At 47.3% G+C, this 20,771-nt stretch overlaps 1 protein-coding gene across 2 annotated transcripts; it reads right to left on the bottom strand.

The window, feature by feature from the left end:
• Positions 1-3,307: 3,307 nt before the first annotated feature.
• On the bottom strand, positions 3,308-20,197 carry ERLIN2 (ER lipid raft associated 2). Of its 2 annotated transcripts, XR_009499887.1 has the most exons (13): positions 20,113-20,191; positions 18,723-18,844; positions 17,350-17,431; positions 16,215-16,261; positions 14,430-14,491; positions 14,133-14,258; positions 10,705-10,778; positions 10,480-10,538; positions 9,857-9,948; positions 9,032-9,121; positions 7,246-7,325; positions 6,438-6,833; positions 3,308-5,876 (listed from the first exon to the last, which is right to left on the bottom strand). XR_009499887.1 is itself a non-coding variant. In XM_059909334.1 (12 exons), the coding sequence occupies exons 2-12, from the start codon at positions 18,827-18,829 to the stop codon at positions 6,633-6,635; spliced, it is 1,020 nt and encodes a 339-aa protein (XP_059765317.1). In that variant the 5' UTR covers positions 18,830-18,844; positions 20,113-20,197; the 3' UTR covers positions 3,308-6,632. The 2 variants fall into 2 exon arrangements, 1 of the variants encoding a protein (XP_059765317.1); XM_059909334.1 differs by having other exon boundaries at positions 3,308-6,833; positions 20,113-20,197.
• Between the last annotated feature and the right edge of the window lie 574 nt (positions 20,198-20,771).

The raw sequence follows: 20,771 nt of genomic DNA, 5'->3' as shown, positions 1-20,771 counted from the left end.
TAAATACTTAACTAAGGGATGTATAATCCAGGTGATAGCTATGACAATAAGTAGAAGTACCTTCATTTAATAGGTCAGGTCATTTCTTTGAATTACAAGGTCAACCTCCCCACCCCAATGGTGTATGTGAGAGTGGCTCCCCAAAAAGTATCAGAAGAGTGATTTAAGCTTTCGGGTTAATAAGGATAGTGGTGGCAAGATTGGGTGGTGGTGGGCATAGGGCTGACACAAGTTGAATCTTGGTTTCATCACTAAACTGTGATCTTGGACAAGTAACTGAACTTCTCAGTTTTTCATTTATAAAATGGAGTCAGTCAATATCTCCTTCAGACTTGCAGTAAGGATCAATCAAGGTAACATGTGACAAACACTTAGCAGAATGCTCCCCAAAGCAAGTGTTCAATGAACACTAGTCCCTCCAATAGTCAACATTTATTGAGATGTTTTCTCTGTAAAGGAACCAGGGGAGACCAAGATGAGTAGGACAGGATTTATTGTGGATTCACTTCTAAGATACTATTCATCTCTAACATTCTATGACCTTATAAAAATGGAAATAAAGGCAAAAAGATCATGGGGACCCCAGTCTCATTATCATTTCCCATTTTCCAATTTTTTCTTTTAACGTCTTAGCTGTGCTTTTGAATGAATTTTATTCCACTTTTTCCTCCTTATTTTCTTTTTTAGTTTCTTCCTCTTCCTGGGACATCAACCATCTAATTTAACCTTTCTTCCTTCCATACTACTTAATCCTTGAAAAATGCAAGTCTGAAATCACCTCATCACTAGTAATTGTCTTTAAATTGCTTCAACAGTTTGCAAGGACAAAGAAAAAAAGAGATTAGAAAGCCAAATACCCAGAGGAACCGGTTTCATAAACAATTTAATAAAAATCTAGTATACTTACTCACCATAAATGCCATCAAACTTTTAAAATATTCACCTCTGTAGTCTAAGGCCCTGAATTATGAGAAAAACATTTATGGATTTTAAAATTATTTCCTTTAGGGAATCCCCTGGCGGTCCAGTGGTTAGGACTCTGCACTTTCACTGCTGAGGGCCTGGGTTTCATCCCTGTCAGGGAATTAAGATCCCACAAGCTGCGCAGTGTGGCCAAAAAAACAAAACAAAACAAAAGTTTCCTTTTGAGTTTACTGTGATTCTTTCAGGGGGGTTAAAAAAAAAAGATAAAATAATAAAAAATACTGTTGCCTGGTTACTTGGCTCTGAAGAGAAATGGAAATATAATGCCCATGTTCCGGTTTAAATGAATTCAGGTAGAGAAGCCATGACAGCAATCCCTTAGCAAACATGCTGTCACATTTGGCTTTTGAAATGTCAATATAGATTCTAGAACCCTAGACCTGGGGAGGACCTTTAGAGATCATTTGATCCTTCATATAGAGAGGATGACATTTAAAGCATCCCAAACAGCACAGAATCTCCCCAAGACCATCAGAGAAGAAAATGTTATCTGTGATAATCCCTGGATTTATTTTCTATTTGCAGATAACCACTTCTCCCTATTTCAAATTTTAGCCAGTCTTAAAGTAAAATCTTTCAAAATGCTCTATTCTGCGAGCCCATTTCCTCTTCTTTGGTCTCTGAGGAGCTAGAATATCTAGCTGACCATGATGCAACCTCTTTTTTTTTTGGCTGCGCCGTGAGGCGGGCGGGATCTTAGTTCCCTGACCAGGGATCGAACCCGTGCCCCCTGCAGTGGAAGTGTGGAGTCTTAACCACTGGACAACCAGGGAAATCCCGCAACTTTCTAAAAAAAATTGAAGTATAGTTGATGGACAATATTATACGTTACAGGTGCACAATATAGTGATTCAGTTTTTAAAGGTTATGCTCCATTTATGGCTATTTTAAAATATTGGCTATATTCCCTGTGCTGTACAATGATGCAAGTTTTATAAATGTGAAGTTGCTAAACTCCCCTTCTGCCTTTTCTGGGGTCAACCCATGAGATTTAGTTTTTAACTACTTTTTTTCTTTTGGTTTTAACATTTTGTTTTCTTTCTAGCCTCTACAAGTCTTTTTTTTTTTTTTAAATTGGAGCCCAGAACTGGGCAATTCATTTCAACAGGGCCAAACTGGCTAATTTTCTACCTATCTACTGCATTGCTGGAAGTACGAATTCTCAATACTGCGTTTGCTGAATTGCAGTGTTGTTCCCTTCTTCCTCTATGTGCTATCCTACCTGTAATCTTATTCCATGTTATCACATCTGTTTGATTTCCCACTTAGTTACCTGTGTGTTTTCTAGCCTGTTTTTCCAGATGACTGAAAATAAGTTATTTTTGAACACTTATGCACTGTGCTAACCCCTTCACATGCGTTTTCATTTCATCCACTCAACCCATTTTATAGATGAAGAAACTGAGGCTCAGACAGGTTGAAGAATTTATTTAAGACCATACATCTAAGAAGTGGTAGAGAAGGGATTTGAATCTTGGCAGTCTAACTCTAGAAACTACATTCTTAATTTACCTATTCAATTGTAAATTCATAGTATTTGTGTTGGGCTCTCCAACCAACAGAGAAAGTTTGGGAGCACCATTGAAAAACCTGAGAAAGCATGGGCTAGGGTTGCCAGATTTAGCAAATAAAAATACAGTTGATCCTTGAACAATGCAGGTGTTAGAGGCACTGACCCCGGCTGGCATCGACGAAAATCTGCCTGTAACTTTATAGCAGGCCCTCGTATCTGTGGTTCTGCATCTGTGAAGCCAACCAACCGCAGATTGAATAGTCCTGTAGTATGTGTTTATTGAAAAAAATCCGTGTAAAAGTGGACCCGTGTTGTTCAAGGGTCAACTGTTCAGGATGCTCAATTAAATGTGAATTTCATATAAACAACGAATACTTTTTTAGTATGTCTCATGCAATATTTGGGACATACTTATACTAAAAATTATTCGTTGTTTATATGAAAATCACATTTAACTGGGCATCCTGTATTTTATTCGGCAACTCTAGGCTGGGCAGATTTCCCAGACAGAGACTGCGACTTTCTTACCGAATTGATATCAAAATGAATTTTGGGTCAATTGAAAGTACCTCTGCTCTTTTGGAGCAGAATTGCAGCAGTGTATGGAGTATTTTACGATAAATCTCCGTAGCACCTACCAAGAATTATGCCATTTTCACAAATAAGCTGTTTATTATTTCTACATTGATAATGGGAATAGATATTCATCTGAATATATGTTTGGGGCTCGACTTAACTTACTAGGCAGAAATGTTTTTATCTCTTTTTATCACCTAACCTAATTTTAGCTATTGCTAAATTTCACTGTAATTAAAAAAAAAATACAAAGACTCATTTTATTTAGCAAGATTGAAAATAAAACTAAGACATCAAATCACACCTTTAGAGTTGTCCAAAACAGTTCTTCCATCTATCAGTCCAAGGCAATTAATCCAGCATATCATTTGTAGAGTGATTAATATAACAACAATCATTTCTCAGTTACAAAGGGGGTCATTCAGTCCTCGGGGCTCTTTGCAAGTAGAATTAGTTTTGACTATTCAATCACCAGCTTGCACAAAAGCAGAAATAGAGAGGAACGGAAATAGAAACACAAAATGATTGGCTATTACCTCTTTTAAAAGGAAACACCAGAAATAGTGGCTAGAACCCTACTGAATAGAACTAAAGAAGCAGTGGTTAAGTCCATAGATGCAGAGTGACCACTAGTCAGGATACAACTTATCCTCGATCAAACTTAAATAGGTAAGTCAGTAAATAGGAAGATCTTACTTTCACTGTTTATAAATGGTGAAGTTATCTGTGTTGAAAGATAGAGACCCATAGAGACTGCAACAGATCATTTATAAAACATCTACTTTTTTCGGATCAATACAGTCGGCCCTTTGTATCTGTGGATGTGGAACCCGCGGATACAGAGGCAGCTGTACTGGGCCATTTTATATAAGGGACTTGAGCATCCACGGCTTTTGGTATGGGGGGGGGAGGAGTGTCCTGGAACCAGTCCACCGCGGATGCCGAGGGATGACTATATTGCTAAAATTCTTTCAGTGATTTTTTTTCCTCTCTCAACTTAATATGATCGCAGATCCCTCCAAATTTATTTTAGTCATATAAAAATTAACAAACTGTGGCTTCCTTTCAAATATTCTGTCCTGATATTAAAAAAGTGATTAAAAACAGTACTGAATATAGATCACTTCTGCAAAGTTTAATGAGTGAGAAACATTCAACCAAGGTGATTTTTCCTTGGGAAGTCCTACAAAAACTGACTTTTATAAACAGTTCCTTATTCTGATAGAGGTTCCATTTATCAATAGCAGCCATGACTTTACTGCCTACAAAATTGCAGGCTGTCACAGTTTACATGTTTAGAATTCAAATGTTTTCACATCAGGTTTTCTAGTAAGTGTTACAGAAACGAAGTCACACAGACAGATTGGTTAGTTGTCCCAAGCTAAGGAAACAGCCCATTTCCATGATATTCCTATTCAGGCAGGTACAGACAACATTGGAGTTAAACGAATGGGTACTACAACAGTTATATTTTTTGCTTAAAGAAGAAGTGACATTGACATTGAAGGGGGGTAGGTGTAGCAGGACTTCACCGAGGCTCCTTTGTGATCTAGTGCAAGGGACAAGCCATCACAGGATGCTAGTATTAGAAGTTCCGGTTAAGAATCTGAGCAAGCTTGCTATTCAGAGAGGCTGAGATGTCCTTGCTGCGTATTCCACTGGAGAGGAGTAGTGTTTTCTGAGGCTTAGGCAGCCGGTCTCAGAGCAGAGGAGCCGACAGACATGTAAATCAGGGATGCTGGATGTGACATGGTACTCCTAACAAGTGATTAATGGCACTGAAATGGGAGGAGGGTGAGTGTATCTTAATGACGGATACCTTATGTTGGTCTTAGACTAACTGCCTTCTGCAAGGCCTTCTGAGCACATTAAAATCCATCACTCCCAGGAACATTTGGCTGCCTGCACAAAGTGTGACCAGGAATGGTGGTTTGAGAATTCTAAGTCCCACAGATTAGAACAGAGAAGGGCAACATTTAAATTAAGAGGGGTTAACCCTTTGTGTATTCCTAGGCCGGCTGAATGCTCCCCCAACTCCCGACAAGCCTGGTGCTACTTAGAAGCAAGGTAGCCCGACTTTTGGGGCCATTCGATTAATCAGAAGTCTGGGCGTGGGATCAAAAATGAGATGGAAATCTGTGCCAGAAAGTATCATTTGTAGTTTCACCGAGAAAAGAGGGGTACAGTGGGAGTTCTTCTTGGAGGGGGGCAGCTAATAACAAATCCTCAGCCAGGGCTTGTGGTGGACGATACCAACAGGCTTGCAAGTTCACTCCAGACAGCTGCCCTGCACTTAGCGACCTGGTACCCACTCCTGCCCCCAACTCCAACTTCAGGACACAAGAAAACCTTTTTTTCATGTTTGTGTTCCCCCCATCCAAATCTCCCAATTAGTAACGAAAAAACATTTGAGTGGATTCTGATGCAGCCCTTCTGACCCAGGGACTAGGGCATGAACTCGTACCCACACAGCTGTCTCTGGAGATTTAACACTCGGTGTGACCCCTGGAGCCCTGGATTTAAAGACATCGGCCGTTTAGCGAATGGGCTCCCCCTTATCACTACATCAGACAGACCCCAGCACAAGTCACAGGCGCTGAGAGTGGGGAATCTTTTGGACGAGCCCTTCTTCCTCCCCAAGAGGAGGTCTTCAACCGTAGGATCCCCACAGCAATGAAAAGACACTTGATCTCAAGGAACGCACACAATTTGCCAAGCAGGTACCACAGTGGCTAACAGATAGCACAGTCCCACTTCAGCAGCTTTGAAGACAACTGAGTTCTTCATTCCTGTCTTCTTGATGCTGAGTGGAACCAACGAACAAGTTAAGAGGAGAAAAAAACCAAATCACAGAATAGGTGAAAAGTTTTAAAAAGAATCGTGTGGTGGTGGCCAAACCCTGACCCTGGAAATGTAGTCAGAAGCCACCACGCTTTCAGCCCTGGGGCAAGGAGGGTGGTGTGTAGAAAAGCTTGCAAAACCTAGCACCAGCTCTTCCTTACCAGGGCTCTAGAGAGCGGGCCTCGGCAGTAACTCACGGGCTCACGGCCAGGAGCGCCGGGAAAGCCAACATCCACCGCAGCCGTTTCTCCACAGCTCTGCTGGCAAACTTGCAAGCGCGTATTTGCTCGGTAGCTGGGCCTCACCCACGGGCATCTCCCACCTCGGAGGCACGATGAGAACACTGGACTGCCTTTCCCCAAATAAGGGCAGTCTGATCGGAGGCGACACCCTGCATTTCTCCCACTTCTTATTAATAGCATCCCTAATTAAGCCAGCTTCAGAAGGGCGAAAATCAGTGCCTGGAGGTCAAAGGTCTAACCCATGGTTTCCAAATCTTAACAGAAGTCACATACCTACTTACCTGAAGAAAACCCCAATTCATCAGTCCCTGCCCCCGCTTCCCAGGAAGGGGAATAGATTTAAGTCCGTTTCTTCTTTTTTCACCACAGTACGTGGAAGAGAGTCAAAGAAGGTAGTGTGGAAGGGAGCGGCATCCTGGTTCATCATTAAAAAATAAAGATCTCTTTGAGTGTCATGTGCGGCTGTGGACAGACATTCAGTTCTCCTCCGCGTCCGCCTCCGAGGGCTCCTCTTCTAAGCCAAAGCTCGGCTTGTCAACTAGCGCCTCCAAGTGCTTGCCCAGGCTGCCCGGAGAGTCCACGAACATGTCAGGGATGTCTTTGCCAAAGTAAATCTTGCTGTTGGAAGCGATGGCCTTGTACTTCATCAGCTGCAAATACTCAGGGGTCAGCTTCAGCTGGAAGAAAAATGAGGAAGGAAGACTCTGGTGGGGCCAGATTAGGGAAAAGTCTGGGCGGCATCCCTTTACTTTCGCGAGGAGAGGGTCTCCGTGAGAACCACGCCCCCCTGCTCCTCTTCCTGGTCTCACTGCTACATTAGTAACTGTGAAACCCCTTCTCTGGGAGAGAGTAATCTCAGGTCCTCAAGGTGAGAACTGCGAGAGTTTCAGGAGTTTCTCTGTTTACCAGCAAAATTAAACTTCTCTCAGGGTCCAGCTAAGGGAAAAGGGAAGGCGCTGGCCCACACGGCACAGGAGTCCTCACTCCCGACCACGAGGGGCTGGGGCAGGTGCAGTGTTCTTACAACCACCCGGCAACTCTCAAGCCGGGCACACGCCCTCTGGCGGCCAGGCGGCGCTGGGCCTTTACCTTGTTTGCTTCGGCTATTTTCAGGGCAGTGTAGCACTCAGCGTCCGCCTTGGCCTTCTCCCGGGCCAGAAACGCAGCATCTTAAGGGAAGAACGCAGTGAAGTGAAGCGCAGCGGCTATCAGAAGGCAAGTCCCCGCAACGTTCCCCGACCGCCTCCGTGACCCTGGGCACACTGCTCTGGCTTCTCTGTGCTCTGATTTCCTCATTTATGAAACTGGGGAAAAGGCATTTTTTTCCTGTTTCACAAGTGGTTGTGAAAATCGACCAAGATGAAAGAGTGCTCTGACAGCATCTCCCGGTGCTGGGGACTAGCCAACACTGAGCAAGTCTGCTGCTGTGCCCGACAGTGTGTTTTTTGACAGCATCGTGGAGAAAGGCACTGCGGCCCGGAGACACGTCCTCTTTCGAGCCGCTTACTCCTGCTGTGGCCTGTGAGGAGACGGGCGGGACCCGCCTCAACCTCCAGTCTCTGAGCTCTCCACCCCGGCCCCCTCCCCTCCTATTACACAGCAAGAGCAAGGGAAGCCCGAAGAAGGCTCTGGATAAGGCCCGAGGTGGATCTGCCCTGAAACCGACTACCATAAGCAAAACAGTTCAGCCCCTCTCCAACTTCAGCTCCTATTTCCATCAATCATTTCAGAAAGGCTCTAATTAGCAGCGCTTAAGCTGGCACAACTTGAAGGGCATGCCGTGCCGTGGTCCAGGCTAACACCTGTTTGGACTAAGACCCATTTAAACTTCTACTTTGCAATCTGCTTCCTTAATCTGCTCAGACCAGCTTTCGGTCAAGCTGACGCAAAATTTTTGATGTTTACTCCCTGGCCTTGGGAATGAGGCCAGCCTTGCATGGGCAACATCTGTAGCAAAAGCCTGGGAAGCAAGGGGGGACTGGGGGTGGGTTCTCACTGCACGGCCTCAGCAGGGCCCTGGGCGGTGGAAGCCTGCAGGCCGGCTGGGGTGCATGCGGCCAACTCGACTGGCCTTAGCGCCTGGTGACCTGCGTTTGTAAGAAATAAAAATGTGCTGTTCAGCTAAGAGCTCCCCAGTGAGGAGCCGCTGACCCGTAAAAGCCTAACTGGCTCCTCCACGGGCACCTGCAAAGCCCGAGAGGCCCCATCGTGAGTAAAACTGGACACAGCACTGTGTAGCCTGAAGCTGGGCCCTGAGGTCTTGTTTTTGGCCTAGAATTTGCTTGATATAAAGGCACCACACGGAGGAGGAGGTGAGTGGTGGGAATGAGGTGAGAGCTGAGGGGCAGGGGACTGAAGGTAGGTGAGATTCAGAGAAGCTGGCGAAGACAACACCTCTCTCCAGCTTGTGGTGTCGGTATTGCAAGGTGTCTTCTTCACACCCAGCTTAACATCCACAGGGACCCTAAGAGGCCAAAACTATGGTGTTCACGGGCTTCCGAGGAGGGGGGCGGGTAAGGCAGGAGGGAGTGAGCTGCTGTCTGGACCTAGCTTCTTGGTTTACTTCCAATGCCAGACTGTGAGCGCAAGACAGCAGGGACCACGTGATTTCCCTTTTTCTTAAGCCTGGCAGAAGAGTTCTGATGGCACCCAACTAAAATCTGATGAATGACTGAATCTCTCAAGTGGAAAGTTAATGCCAGCCTGGACCGAATCTCCCCAAAACTCGAGACAGAGCACAGAGAACAAGGGATGTTCCAAAGAAATCATAACATCTGAGAACAGAGGTTACAGAGCAAAGGAAATGACTCTCCCACCCCCTGGCCACAGAGAGGGGTCTGAGGAAAAGGCAGGCGGGAATTTCACTCTTGCTCACCTTCGATTTCCGAAATTCTCTTCTCTGTCTCCTTCTCCATCACCTTCTGCCCATAGGTGATTTCTGCCACCTGAGCCACTTTCTCTGCCTCTATATTAATGAAGTTGAGAAAAGGCTTAGAGCTCTGATATTCCCAGAGTTTGACTGCATTGCACCTTTCACCTGATCTGAGGCCCTGATGCAGGGCAGTGGGCGAGCTCGGGGGAAGGGCCACTGGCCCAGAGGCAGCCATGGCAGGGCCCCTCTCCTAAGTCACAGGACATTTCTTCCACAGGAATGCTTTCAGGGTTAAGGTACAGGTTTCCTCCTGCCACTGCACTTTAGGAAGTGGCCAGGGCTGTGGCTGGTCGTCTGGGGCAGTGGTGAAGAACCCGGGTTCGGGGGCAGAGTCCCTGGATTTGAACCCCGTTTCCATCACCTCTCTGCCATGTGACCTTGGGCAGTAATCTAGCCTCTGTGTGCTTCAGCTCAGTGAAAGGAGGTTAAGGATGGTGCCTTCCTCACCCGGCGGGGCTGGGTGTGTGAGGAGCGAGATGATTCACCCGCAAGCCTTTAGAAAAGCCCACGGCTCATAGTAAGGGCCCAATCGGTGTTATTATTATTGTGAATGAAGAATTAACTGGAAGGGCTCCTTTAAGAGATTTGTGGAAACTCAAAACTCATGATCCCTGGCTGCAATCTGACAATTTCAGCTCTGCTTCCGGGGGATGAAGGCCGCCCCTGCGTGTGGCAGGGCTTCGGAGGACCGTGCCCCAGGCTTCCTGAATCTCTCCACCCTCCCCAGCCCCTCTGCCCCGAAAGGGGACCCCAGAAGCACAGTCAGACCAATGAGGGCCTTCTTCCGCTCTGTCTCGGCTTCCTTCTCCACCACCTTCTGCTTCTGGGCTGCAATCAGAAGCTTCGTCTTCTCGCTTTCCCTGAAGGGGAGAAAAATTCACAGCTGTGAGGCCGCTGGGGACCAGCTTCTGCGGAGCTTCACTGTGCCCTGGAGAAGACAAGCTGCCCCCGCCCAGGGGGACGCAAGCTGTCATTCCTTCCTCTCTCCTGGCAGGCTCTTTAACATCCCAGGTGAAAGCGGCTCTGCTGCAGGCAGTAACATGGCTTGCCTTCTCCTCCGAAACTCATTGGTAGGAAATAAAGCATAACTGACTTCAGTAAAAGGCACCTGCCTGCCCACTCAATCGCCGCTCCCCGTCTTCTTTGGCACGAGCCGTGAAATTCCACACGCCTCCCCCCCGCCCCCTCCCCGACCCCCTGAAGAGCATCCCTGCTCTGTCGTCCCGGAGCCCAGGTGAGCGTCCTGACATGCCTGCCCCATCTTCCAGGGTGGTGTGCTGTAACAAATACTCAAGAGGGGATGTCTGGCCCGGCGTCGATCAACCCCGGGATGGGATGAACGGGAGGCGGGGGAGAGCGGTGGATACAGCTGGGGCACCGGGCACACTCACATCAGCTCGTAGTTCCTGCGGATGGCTTCGGGTATGTTGGGCTTTGTCACCCGCACAGCCTGGAGAGGGATAAAAACAGCACCCGATGGGGAGGTGAGGGGCTGAGGGACCAGCTCCCACCGGTCCTTGATCTTCCTGCACAGACAGGACATCCTCTGGAAGAGGGGATGCACCTTCCTCGGGGGTCGGGGGCGGTGGCAGGGCTCCCACCAGGGCGGTGCTTACTTGGATGACGAGCCCGGGGGCCATGGAGGTCAGGTCCTGTTGCAAAGCCAGTTTGAGATTTTCATCAATCTGATCTGGAATCAAGACAGATAGAAAAAGGAGCTGTTACACTTTTCAGGCGGGGAGGAGGGAAGTATGGTGGTAGAGTGCAAGGCAAGACACCGGCTCAAGAATGCACAGGCAAAAGGTCTTCCCAAGGCAGACTGCTCATCAGAGCCCGGATGTCTAAAGACGCCCTGCAAGACTCTCACAGCGGGACGCCCACTCGGTCCGCTACGTGAGCCAGACGTGAGCGTGTCCTTTCCCTGGGGCCTCAAGAAGACATCAGCCTCGCCCAGAAGGGAACTAAGCTTTACAAGGACAAACAACTCTAGCACATTTTTGGAGTCAGGCAGCAGCCCTTCCCTAGAAACAGCAGCAACAGAAGGTGGCCGCCTGGCTTTCACGAAGAAGGAAGGTGGAATGGCCAAGTTAGGTATTTTGAAAAAGCCAAGCACATTAAATCTAGTAATTTTAGAGGTTTCTAAAAGATAAACAGACTCTGATGTCAAGGAAAGCCCCAAGGAAGACTAATTCCATTAGGAACTCCATCAAATAACACAAGGAGAAAAATGACAATTTACAGTTCTGGAAACGAGCCCAAGTGGTTTGATGTGTTGTTTGCTTTGGTCCTGATTCTCTGTCTGAAACATGACACGTGAGTCATTTCACGGACAAGGGTTGGAAGAGCTGTAACCGATTGTCCCTCTAGCTGTGACCCTAGGAACAGCGGCACCCAGGCTGCCTGCTCTGGCCTGGGCCTTCCCTTCCCTGCCCCCCGCCCATGAGATCCTCAGTAAGATCCTGGAAGATCACCGAGAAAAGGACCCATGAAACCAGGCTGGGACATCTACACGGAACCATCTCCCTTACTGTCAGCTGCCATCTGCTTTAAGTGGCCATTTGTGATCCAGGAGCCTTTGAGGAACAGTAAGTCTAACTCCTTGCCTGTCATAGATGCTCAAACTGAGGCCCACAGAGGTTCAGTGATGTGCTCTAGCTAGTCAGGACCCCAAATGAGGAACTTGTTCAATTATTATGCTTTGGTTGTTAGAGTTGAGAACAGTACTTGCTTCAACTGTCATATCGCTAAGCAAGGGGTTTTAATACTTCTACATATCAGATACGTTCCCACCAGCCTCTCAGCACTGAGGGAGAAATGCCCATAAGGGCAGCACCTCACACCTGACACGGGTCTAACAATTTGACGGCTAGAGATAAACATTCCATTCCATATTTTCTATTTTAAATAGGAGACCAACCAAATTTTAAGGGAGATGGCCTGTACCCTCCATAAGTTAATAACACAGCTGTTTATCAGATTAAATTCTATCTGAGTCAAGGCAGAAAACTGTGACCCTGGGCTAGTAACTTTCTAGGAAAATCTGGAAGAAATATTTTGCAAGGTGGTTTACTACCAAAGTAACACCAGTACTAAGTTGTTTATAGGTGATGGTTATGCTGACAGATGCGGATTAAGTTATGTTACTAAGTGAACACAAAGAGGGTCTTCAGACAAACTTCTTAACAAGTACTGGATAATATTTTAATAGAACAGGCAAAGAGGATGCATCAGAGCAAGCAGTGATAAAAACTGCAGTCAAGCTGAAAGTCAGGGCTATGAGTCCTGAGAGGAGGGGACCAGAGAAAAACTTTCCAACTTCAAGGAACAGGATTAGAGACTCGAGTTTCTCCTTTGCAGATGCAAATGGATTTTAAACAAAACAGTGCTTGCTGGCAAGAATGATGTTAAAAAGAAAGATATTTCAAAGCAAACATACTTCCCTAGCTCCTCTGTACAAGAAGTTTTACTTTACTAGGCCGCCAAGTTCATCTGCAAGATAGTGAGAAGTTCTCTAATGCAGAACAATTTCACATTTTAATTCTCTCTACATGGAAATTAGAGCTCTTCTGTCTTTTGTTGTTTCAAATGCTTTGAAACGTTCATTTAATGGCACAAGTTCTAAAACAATGCCTAGAGAGAAAACTAAGATATTTTATGAAATTCTATCAGTTTGAGGTTAAAAAAAAAAATCAACAGCAGATTTACTGAATTGTTCTTAACAGCACACTGAATCCAAACCCCACAAGAGAATCCAAAGCCTATAAAGTGAATTTAGATTCATTTTCTTCTGCAGAAAAGTCAAAAGTGCTTCTGATGATTTCCCAAATCTGAAACACAGTGCAAAAGGCTGTTTGCTTAATTAAGACCACTGGTGTCGCCAATGATTCCGCCTCTGTCTACTCTACAGAATGTTCTCACTCAGGGTCCTTTTAATGAAGATTCCTGGGAAAAATCACTGTCCAGTCCTGATGTCAAGAATAGCTGTTACCACTGATGGCAAAGTTCATTTGCTTTTATTTTTTAAATAAATTTATTTATTTTATTTTTGGCTGCATTGGGTCTTCGTTGCTGCGCGCGGGCTTTCTCTAGTTGCGGCAAGCGGGGGCTACTCTTTGTTGTGGTGCGCGGGCTTCTCATTGCGGTGGCTTCTCTTGTTGCAGAGCACGGGCTCTAGGCGCGCGGGCTTCAGTAGTTGCGACGTGTGCGCCCAGCAGCTGTGGCACGTGGGCTCAGGAGTTGTGGCTCGCAGGCTCTAGAGCGCAGGCTCAGTAGTTGTGGCGCACAGGCTTAGTTGCTCTGCAGCATGTGGGATCTTCCCGGACCAGGGCTCGAACCCGTGTCCCTTGCATTGGCAGGCGGATTCTTAACCACTGTGCCACCAGGGAAGTCCCACGTGGGTCCTTTCTGTTCTAAGCGTTTCCCTATTCCTCTCTACAGGTATAGGGTAAAAACAACAACAACCAAAACCCACAGAGGTTTTAGGAACTTTAAGTAGCTATGGTCCTTGTCCCACTTCTAGAATTAAACGTGACCCTTGCTGTTCTCATCAGCCGGTCCTGGTGCCCTTCATCCAGGGTGGCATGGATGAAGCCAGAAGCCAGAAGCCAGGGGAGGGAGGTCTGAGCTTCAGCTCTGCTACCAGCCAGCTCTGGAACTTTCTCCCTTTGGGCCTTAGTACCCTTATCTTGAAAGGAGGATGCTGGGTAATCTCTAAGGTCCTTCTAGAACTGATCCCTCTTCATTACAGAACGATGTTTAGGGACAGTGGGAACACATTTCCATCCCAGGCCTCTGATTCAGGGCAGGAGCGAGTCCTCTCATCCACTATTACTCCTGTGCCCAACACTCAACCACTCTCACGAGCTTCTTCCACCGGCATCAGCATTTCCCAGGAGTGCCCTGTGTGACCGCCCGCTTCCCGGGCACTAGATCTTCAACACTTCCGGACCTTTGGTACCCATGCCGCCCTGTGGGCAGCTCAGAAGTAGGCAGCGGGGGAAGCAGGGCTGCTCGAGCAGGTGATCATCACAAGAGGCTTTCTTACCGAAGAGCTCGATGTAGACCTCCTGAAGCGTGTGGACACTGCAGAACTGGTTCAGCTCGTGGTGGATCTTGTTGAAGATGAGCGCCTTGTCGTAGTCGGCAGTGTAGTTCTTCACTATGTCATACACTGGGAGGAAGGAGAGATTCAGCATGAGGACGGGCGGGACTCGCCACATCCCCGGACACAGCGGCGGTCCCTTCCCGGGGCGCTGCAGCAGACACGGGGCCGGTGGCGGGGCGGGGGGAGTGGGCCGCGGGGGAGGGGCTGGGCTGGGGGAGGGGCACGGCAAGCACACACCTGCGTGTGGGACCAGGAAGTTCACCACCTCGATTCTGTCGAAGTAGATCATCACACCACCGCTGTCGGAAGAGGCATGGACACAGCAGTCAGGGCTAAGCTCTGGAATATGGTGCCCCTCCTAGGGGGCAGCGGCAAGTGTGTGACTCGACGGGAAAGGAGGAGAGTTCACGGGGGCGGTGGGGTGGGGGGCGGTGAGAGGTCAGAGGCAGGAGGCTCTCCAGGCAGGAGTCCTCCCGAGCCGCTAGTGAGAACACAACCTCGCGAGAAATCACACCTCCTAAAAATACCTCCGCGAAGAGAAAAACGAAACTTTGGCGGTAAGACAAGAGTAGTTCATCTCCTTTGAATCTGCAGTGCCTTTTGATTAAAGCAATCAATCGAAAGGAAGAGACTAAAGAAGGTAATGGAGTTCTCAGAACTTAAAAATGTGGGGTTTTATGGTCACTGTTTCTCACTTTGTTTTCACCATCACTTCAGTTCAGCCCTCCCCGCCCCTGACATTCATTAGAAAACAATTTCAAACATACAGAAAAGCTGAAAGAATAGTACAACTAACACTCATATATCAACACCTAAATTTAACAATTGTTAACATTTTACCTATTGATTGATCTACTTTTTTTTTTTTTTGCTGAACATTTCAAAGCAAGCTGCGGTCAGGATACCTTAGCCCTTAACACCTGTCAAGCATCCTAAGAATAATGACAGTCTCCTACAGAGTCACAATACCATTCCCAAACCTAAGGAAATTAGCAATAATTCCTTACCATCTAATACCCAGTCTTTCTCCAAATTTCCCCAGAAGCTCCTGTCATGGACTGAATTGTGTGCTCTCCAAAATCCGTATGCTGAAACTCTAATCCCCAATGTGACTGCATTTGGAAGCAGGGCCTTTACAGGGGTAATTAAGGGTAAATGAGGTTATAATGGTGGGGCCCTGATCTGACTGGACTGGTAAAGGAAAGAAGAAAAAGACACCAGAGATCTTTCTCTCTCTCCACACGTGCATAGAGGAAAGGCCATGTGAGGACACAGCAAAGTAGCCACTTGCAGGCCAGGAACCAACCTTGCTGCCACCTTGACCTTGGACTTTGAGCTTCTAGAACCGTGAGAAAATAAATGTCTGTTGTTTAAGCCACCCAGTCTGTGGTATTCTGTTATGGCAGCCCAAAATGACTAACGCAGTTTCTGTAATGTCTTTAATAGCTGTTATTTTGGAACCATGTTCTAAGCAAGGTTCACCACGTTACATTTGCTTATATCTTTACGTCTCCTTTTTGACCCAAGGCCCCTCCAGATACAATGACTTTGTGATGAAATTGGGCCAGTCATTCTGTGGGATGTTCTGATTCTGTATTTGTCCGAGTGTTTTCTTGTGGTGTGGTTTACTTTGTTACTCTGTCCCTGTTCAGACCTTCCTGACTTTTCAACCAGACCACCGTATTGGTTTTCTCTTTGAATTTCCTGCCCCTGAGTTCTCCCCGCTACCACCTTTCCAACATTCTCCATAGCTAGTTCTGCTAAAGTTATCTTCCTCTAGCAAGTTATTTATGTGCTAAAAGCATTTATCATGGCATTCAAGGCCCTTCCAAACTTGTCTCCCTTCTGTGATTTTCTCTACTGCATTCCACCACCTACTCAACTCAGAACATAGGGAGCTTGGGGACAAAGAACTTGGTGAAACCACCAAGGGGTACGTCCCTTTTCACTGTCTCTTACTGTAGCCAGCCAGATGGCCTTGCCTCTTATGTGGGCTTCACAGCTTTATTCTGGGCACCTTACCTTGTCCCACAAGGTACATTCTTCACCTCATCTGTCTGGAGTGTGGTCTGGAATTAGGGGAGACATAAGATGCTGTAAGGTGAGCAGTGACAAACAAAGTGAGTTCTTTTGGGAAACCCAAATAGCCTTGCCCTTGAATACTTATTTGGGTTAAACTTTGCCTCTGTGAAACGTGAATACCCCCACTGAATCCTCCTCACTTACAGAGTGTGAGACTAAACCAAGCAAAGGTACCCACCCTGCTTCCCTGTAAATGAACCACCACATGAACAAGCTGAGCAATGATGGTTTAGTGAAAAAGACCCTGGATTAGGAGTCCTAAGACCCGTGTTTACTTCCATTTCTTCCATTTACTAGTCTTGAAACAGCAGATTCTTCATTTAACCTCATAGCCTCTAAAACCTGCTCGGCCCATTCTCAGGATTATTGTGAGACTCAGATGAGATAATGTGCATGAATGCACTTTGAAAACCATCAAGCACAGTAAATGGCAGAAGAAACCTACAGGGCAAATGCTGATGAGGTATCCCAGGATATTTTTCTGGGTTAGTTTAAAAGTCATTCTCTGAATCTTCTTATTCCTCTTAGCTGGATATACTTCAAAGATGACTAGTCTAACTTAGCCTGGCTTTGGGTCTGTCATAACTAATCCTACACCTATTTTAGATGTCATTTCCCTTCTCCAAGTTCACCCCCCCCCCCCAATTATGTTCACATCTCTGAAGTTCAAAAAAGAACCAGCAAAATTACCATGTTTTATTTCCATCTATCTTGGTAGCCTGTGGTTTTAAAACATACAGATGCACAAACATCCTATTTTTCCTTCTGCGTATTCAGAACAGATTCTTCTCTGGTTTTGTCTTGAAGTGAAGCCATAGTTCCCAGCTGGGAATGACGGGCCAAGGCAATGACCCCGTTCAGCTATTTCAACGATCAAGTAAAACCCCAGAAGTGAATGGCTCACGGAGCCTCATACTTTATATTATATATATGACTTATATGACTTATTCTTAAGTGATTCCTTGAAAAGGCATTATACTCATCCACTCATCCAATGGCTAAATCATTCCAAATCATGCACTAATCACCACCCAAGTCTGCAGTCGTCCAACCCTGCCCCACAAGCCGAGTATACCTGCACAGACTTATAGGATGTGATGAATGGGAGCATGAGATGGAAGCCAGGGCCGCTGGTGGAAGTCAGCAGGGCACCGCCTCTGCAGAGGAGGGAGAGAGAGGCAGGCTTGGTTTAGCAAAGGGGTGTCTGTTACATCAATACTGTTTGGGCCCACTTTCTCTGCAGCCCCATAAACATTTAATATAGAGTGACGTGTGCCAGAGCCATGCCCACAGATCCCTTTCTTCCTCTCAGCTTGACCCTAATATTCTAGGAAGCCTGATGCTAAAACCTAAAACCGCTATTCATGCTTTTGCAGTGAGAAAAATGGGCACACAGACAAAGTGGAATAAAGACAGCAGAAGCCCTGGCTATACTTGAGGTAAGAGAGGAGAGCTGTTTTGTCGTATCTGTTGGGCTTGTGGCGATCCACAAGGGCAGTTAAACCCGGTAATACAGTGACCAATTAATGGTACTAGTGTTGGGAGTCCAGTGACACAAAGAACCAAAAGAATAATTTTAAGTACACTTGATAAACCATCTAAATATTTTTTTGGCAGTACAGTTACTTTTCGAATCAAGTTATATGTAAATGGTAATAAAATTAAAAGCCATTTTGGGGGACATAGAAACAGATGGTGGGAAGAAATAATTAAAGGGAGAGGGGAACCCAATCAGATTTCTAGAACTCGCTATTGGCATCCAGAGAAAAAGCATTATGGGGTACATATAAGAAGGCGTTCATAAAGACTTAAAGCAAATAACTTGGTTACGGAGGTTACTCAAAGGAAAGCAACCCAAGATTTATATTAAATGCTTTTTTGCTTTATATTATTTAAGTCACAGATACACTTTTTAAAAAAAGAGCAATAAAAATAAAGTGACATAATGGGTTATTGCAAGAACCACTATCCTAGAGCTTGCCTTGATGGATACAAATCAACCTGCAGGCTCTTTCATTTTTCCTGAAATGTTAATTTTAAAGAGTAGGTCCCCATTACATCTCCTCAGGTTGCCATCAAGAACCGGTACTCGTCAGAGGTAAACTTGTGGCACCAAGACGCCCAGAGGGAAGTAGGAGAAAACAATGTTTCAGAGATGATCTTCAAGGAGCATGGTTGCCTTTAGGTTTTCTCTCTAAATCTCTCTACACGTTTATCGATTATCATCCATGGCATCAGACTACTAGGTTTTATATTTACATTTATATATGTATTTACGCGTGTGTGTGTATTCCCCTCTCAATGGTCACTGACACAAAAGTTCAATCTAAAAGACTCCCCTAATCAACAAAATAGAAACACAATTGGCCAGCAGAATCTGTTAAACATTGACTAGGAAAGCCAGTCATTGAACAGGAAGTTGCAAGCAACTCCCTGTCGCTGCCTTACCTGTAATACACCCCAATATGTCCCTCTTCTATCTTGTGCACAGCTGAGAAGAGAGATGCACACAAGAAACTGGCAGCCACAGCCAAAACTGCTCCCAACTGAGCCATCAGTGAGCGTTCACCCTGGGGGAAAAGATACAGCAAGACGTGTGCGCTCTGACTTGCGGGAGAAAAGCTCTCACAGCAAGAGCACCTCCCCAAGCTGAGCTCTGGAAAGTGGCTCACGTCCAGCCTGTAGTAGTACGAACACAAGGCTGGATCTACAGCTCTCTTCCTCCTTGCTCTCACTTGGCACCACCATTCCTTAACTATGGAATTATACTCTCCACCTCCCCGAAGAGGCAGTGGCTCCAGATACAGCCGTGGTCCAAGGGAGAACCAGTGCCAACTGGGCAGCTTCAGGACACAGCCTTCCCTTCCTGTGAACACGAATGGGCTGTCACCGGAGCCACTCATATTAGGAAAAGGGAAGCGAGGCAGCTGCAGTACGTTGGCCCAAATTACAGAGGATGTCAGATGACAGGCAGTTGTGGCCGTGTAATTCTGGTCAGAGCCTCCCAGCCCTAATTGCCTGCCACTTCAAAGGAAACCATTATTTACTCCTTTCAGAGGCTGGAGCGACAGAGACAGCATGCGAGCCGAGTTCCATGGCGGGATTCTCTGGCCCTTCATCCACCTTCCCAGTTATTCCTTTGGCCCTAAACAATACAGGGCTCTGAGCAGTACTGAAGCCACACTCCCTCCCATATGCTTGACCGGCACTTTGCACCTGACAGGTTCCCCAAGCCCATGGTTAGAGGGGAAAGGCGGTTCCCCAGGCTGGGTAGACTCTGGGGCTCCTGGGTTCAACTGTATTCAGGCACCAGGACGCGAAAGAGTTGGCATCCAGAGACTCATTTCCTGAACACTGAATGATCTGGAAAAACTGCGGTAACTGTCAGCGAGGTTCCCAATCCGGCGCGCCTGGGCCCACGCGTCCAGCGCGTGGATTTCTGCCTCCCGGGTCTAACTTAACTCGGGCGCAGACGTCTGAGAGGCGCTTATTTTACCGTGCGGCCTCCAGCTACCGATCTGCAGCTGCGTCCTATCTGCAAAAGCCCTTTGCTCCCCGAAGTCACCCCCGCCCCACCTCGCGCTCCTTCCCTGCCCTCTTCTGAGAGAGGGTCGCGAGTCCCAGGAGCCCTGGGTCGGGGCTGGAGGCTCCAAGAGCCTCCGCTCCATCCCGCCTATAGGCTCGCGGGGAAGGGACGGGACAGAAAGGGGTTGCTTTCCCGCTCCCGAGGGAGAAAGGATGCTGTGCTGGGGGCCGGGGGGAACCGCCGATCAGCTCCTGCCGGGAGCCTCACCGAGGCCCAAGCGCGCGCACTAAGGTGGGGGGGGGGGGCGCGTACCAGGCTGTCCCTCCAGGCGCTCCGTACTCGTCCGAATCCCTGTGCAACCGCAGAAACCGCCACACCTCTCCGCACGCCACTTCCTTCCGGGCCCGTCGCTTCGATGACGCCATTAGTTCACGCGAGAAGACCACGCCCCCTCTCTCCCTAGTTCGCCAGTGCCGCTCCCGCGCCCCGAGCGGGCGGTGGCCGCGGGTGGCCGCCAGGAGGCGCCCGCGACTCGGTCCGGGAGGTCAGGACCGCGGTCTGGGATTTCCGGGGTGAGGGTGGTGCGGGCGCCTGGAGAGTGACCCCGGGGACGAGGCGAGTGGCGGCGGGTGCTCAGACCGACGTGTCACTTTCCGAGGATTTGACTTTGGAGTTTGCTCCGGATTCCCCTCCACGTTAGGTCAAGCCTGTGTTTTTGTTTATTTGTTTTGTTTTGCTTTTTTTCGGAGCAGGTACCAGCGACTTGCAAGCCTTCTAGCCCTCTGTTCCGCTCTCCTGTAGCACCGCTGAATGAAACATCCTTTAAATGTGCAGATTAGCACCGTTACGTAGCTAATCAACAGTCTCTACTTTGAATTGCCCTTTATGCTTTTCTAGGAACTTTGGCCTTTGAGGTCCCTACAGCACCGTAAAGTAGATTAAGAAGGAATTATCTCAATTTTAGTGAACAA

Source organism: Balaenoptera ricei, chromosome 21 (assembly GCF_028023285.1).
Source record: "Balaenoptera ricei isolate mBalRic1 chromosome 21, mBalRic1.hap2, whole genome shotgun sequence".
Taxonomy (NCBI): Eukaryota; Metazoa; Chordata; class Mammalia; order Artiodactyla; family Balaenopteridae; genus Balaenoptera; species Balaenoptera ricei.
This window is presented reverse-complemented; position numbering and strand designations above follow the sequence as displayed.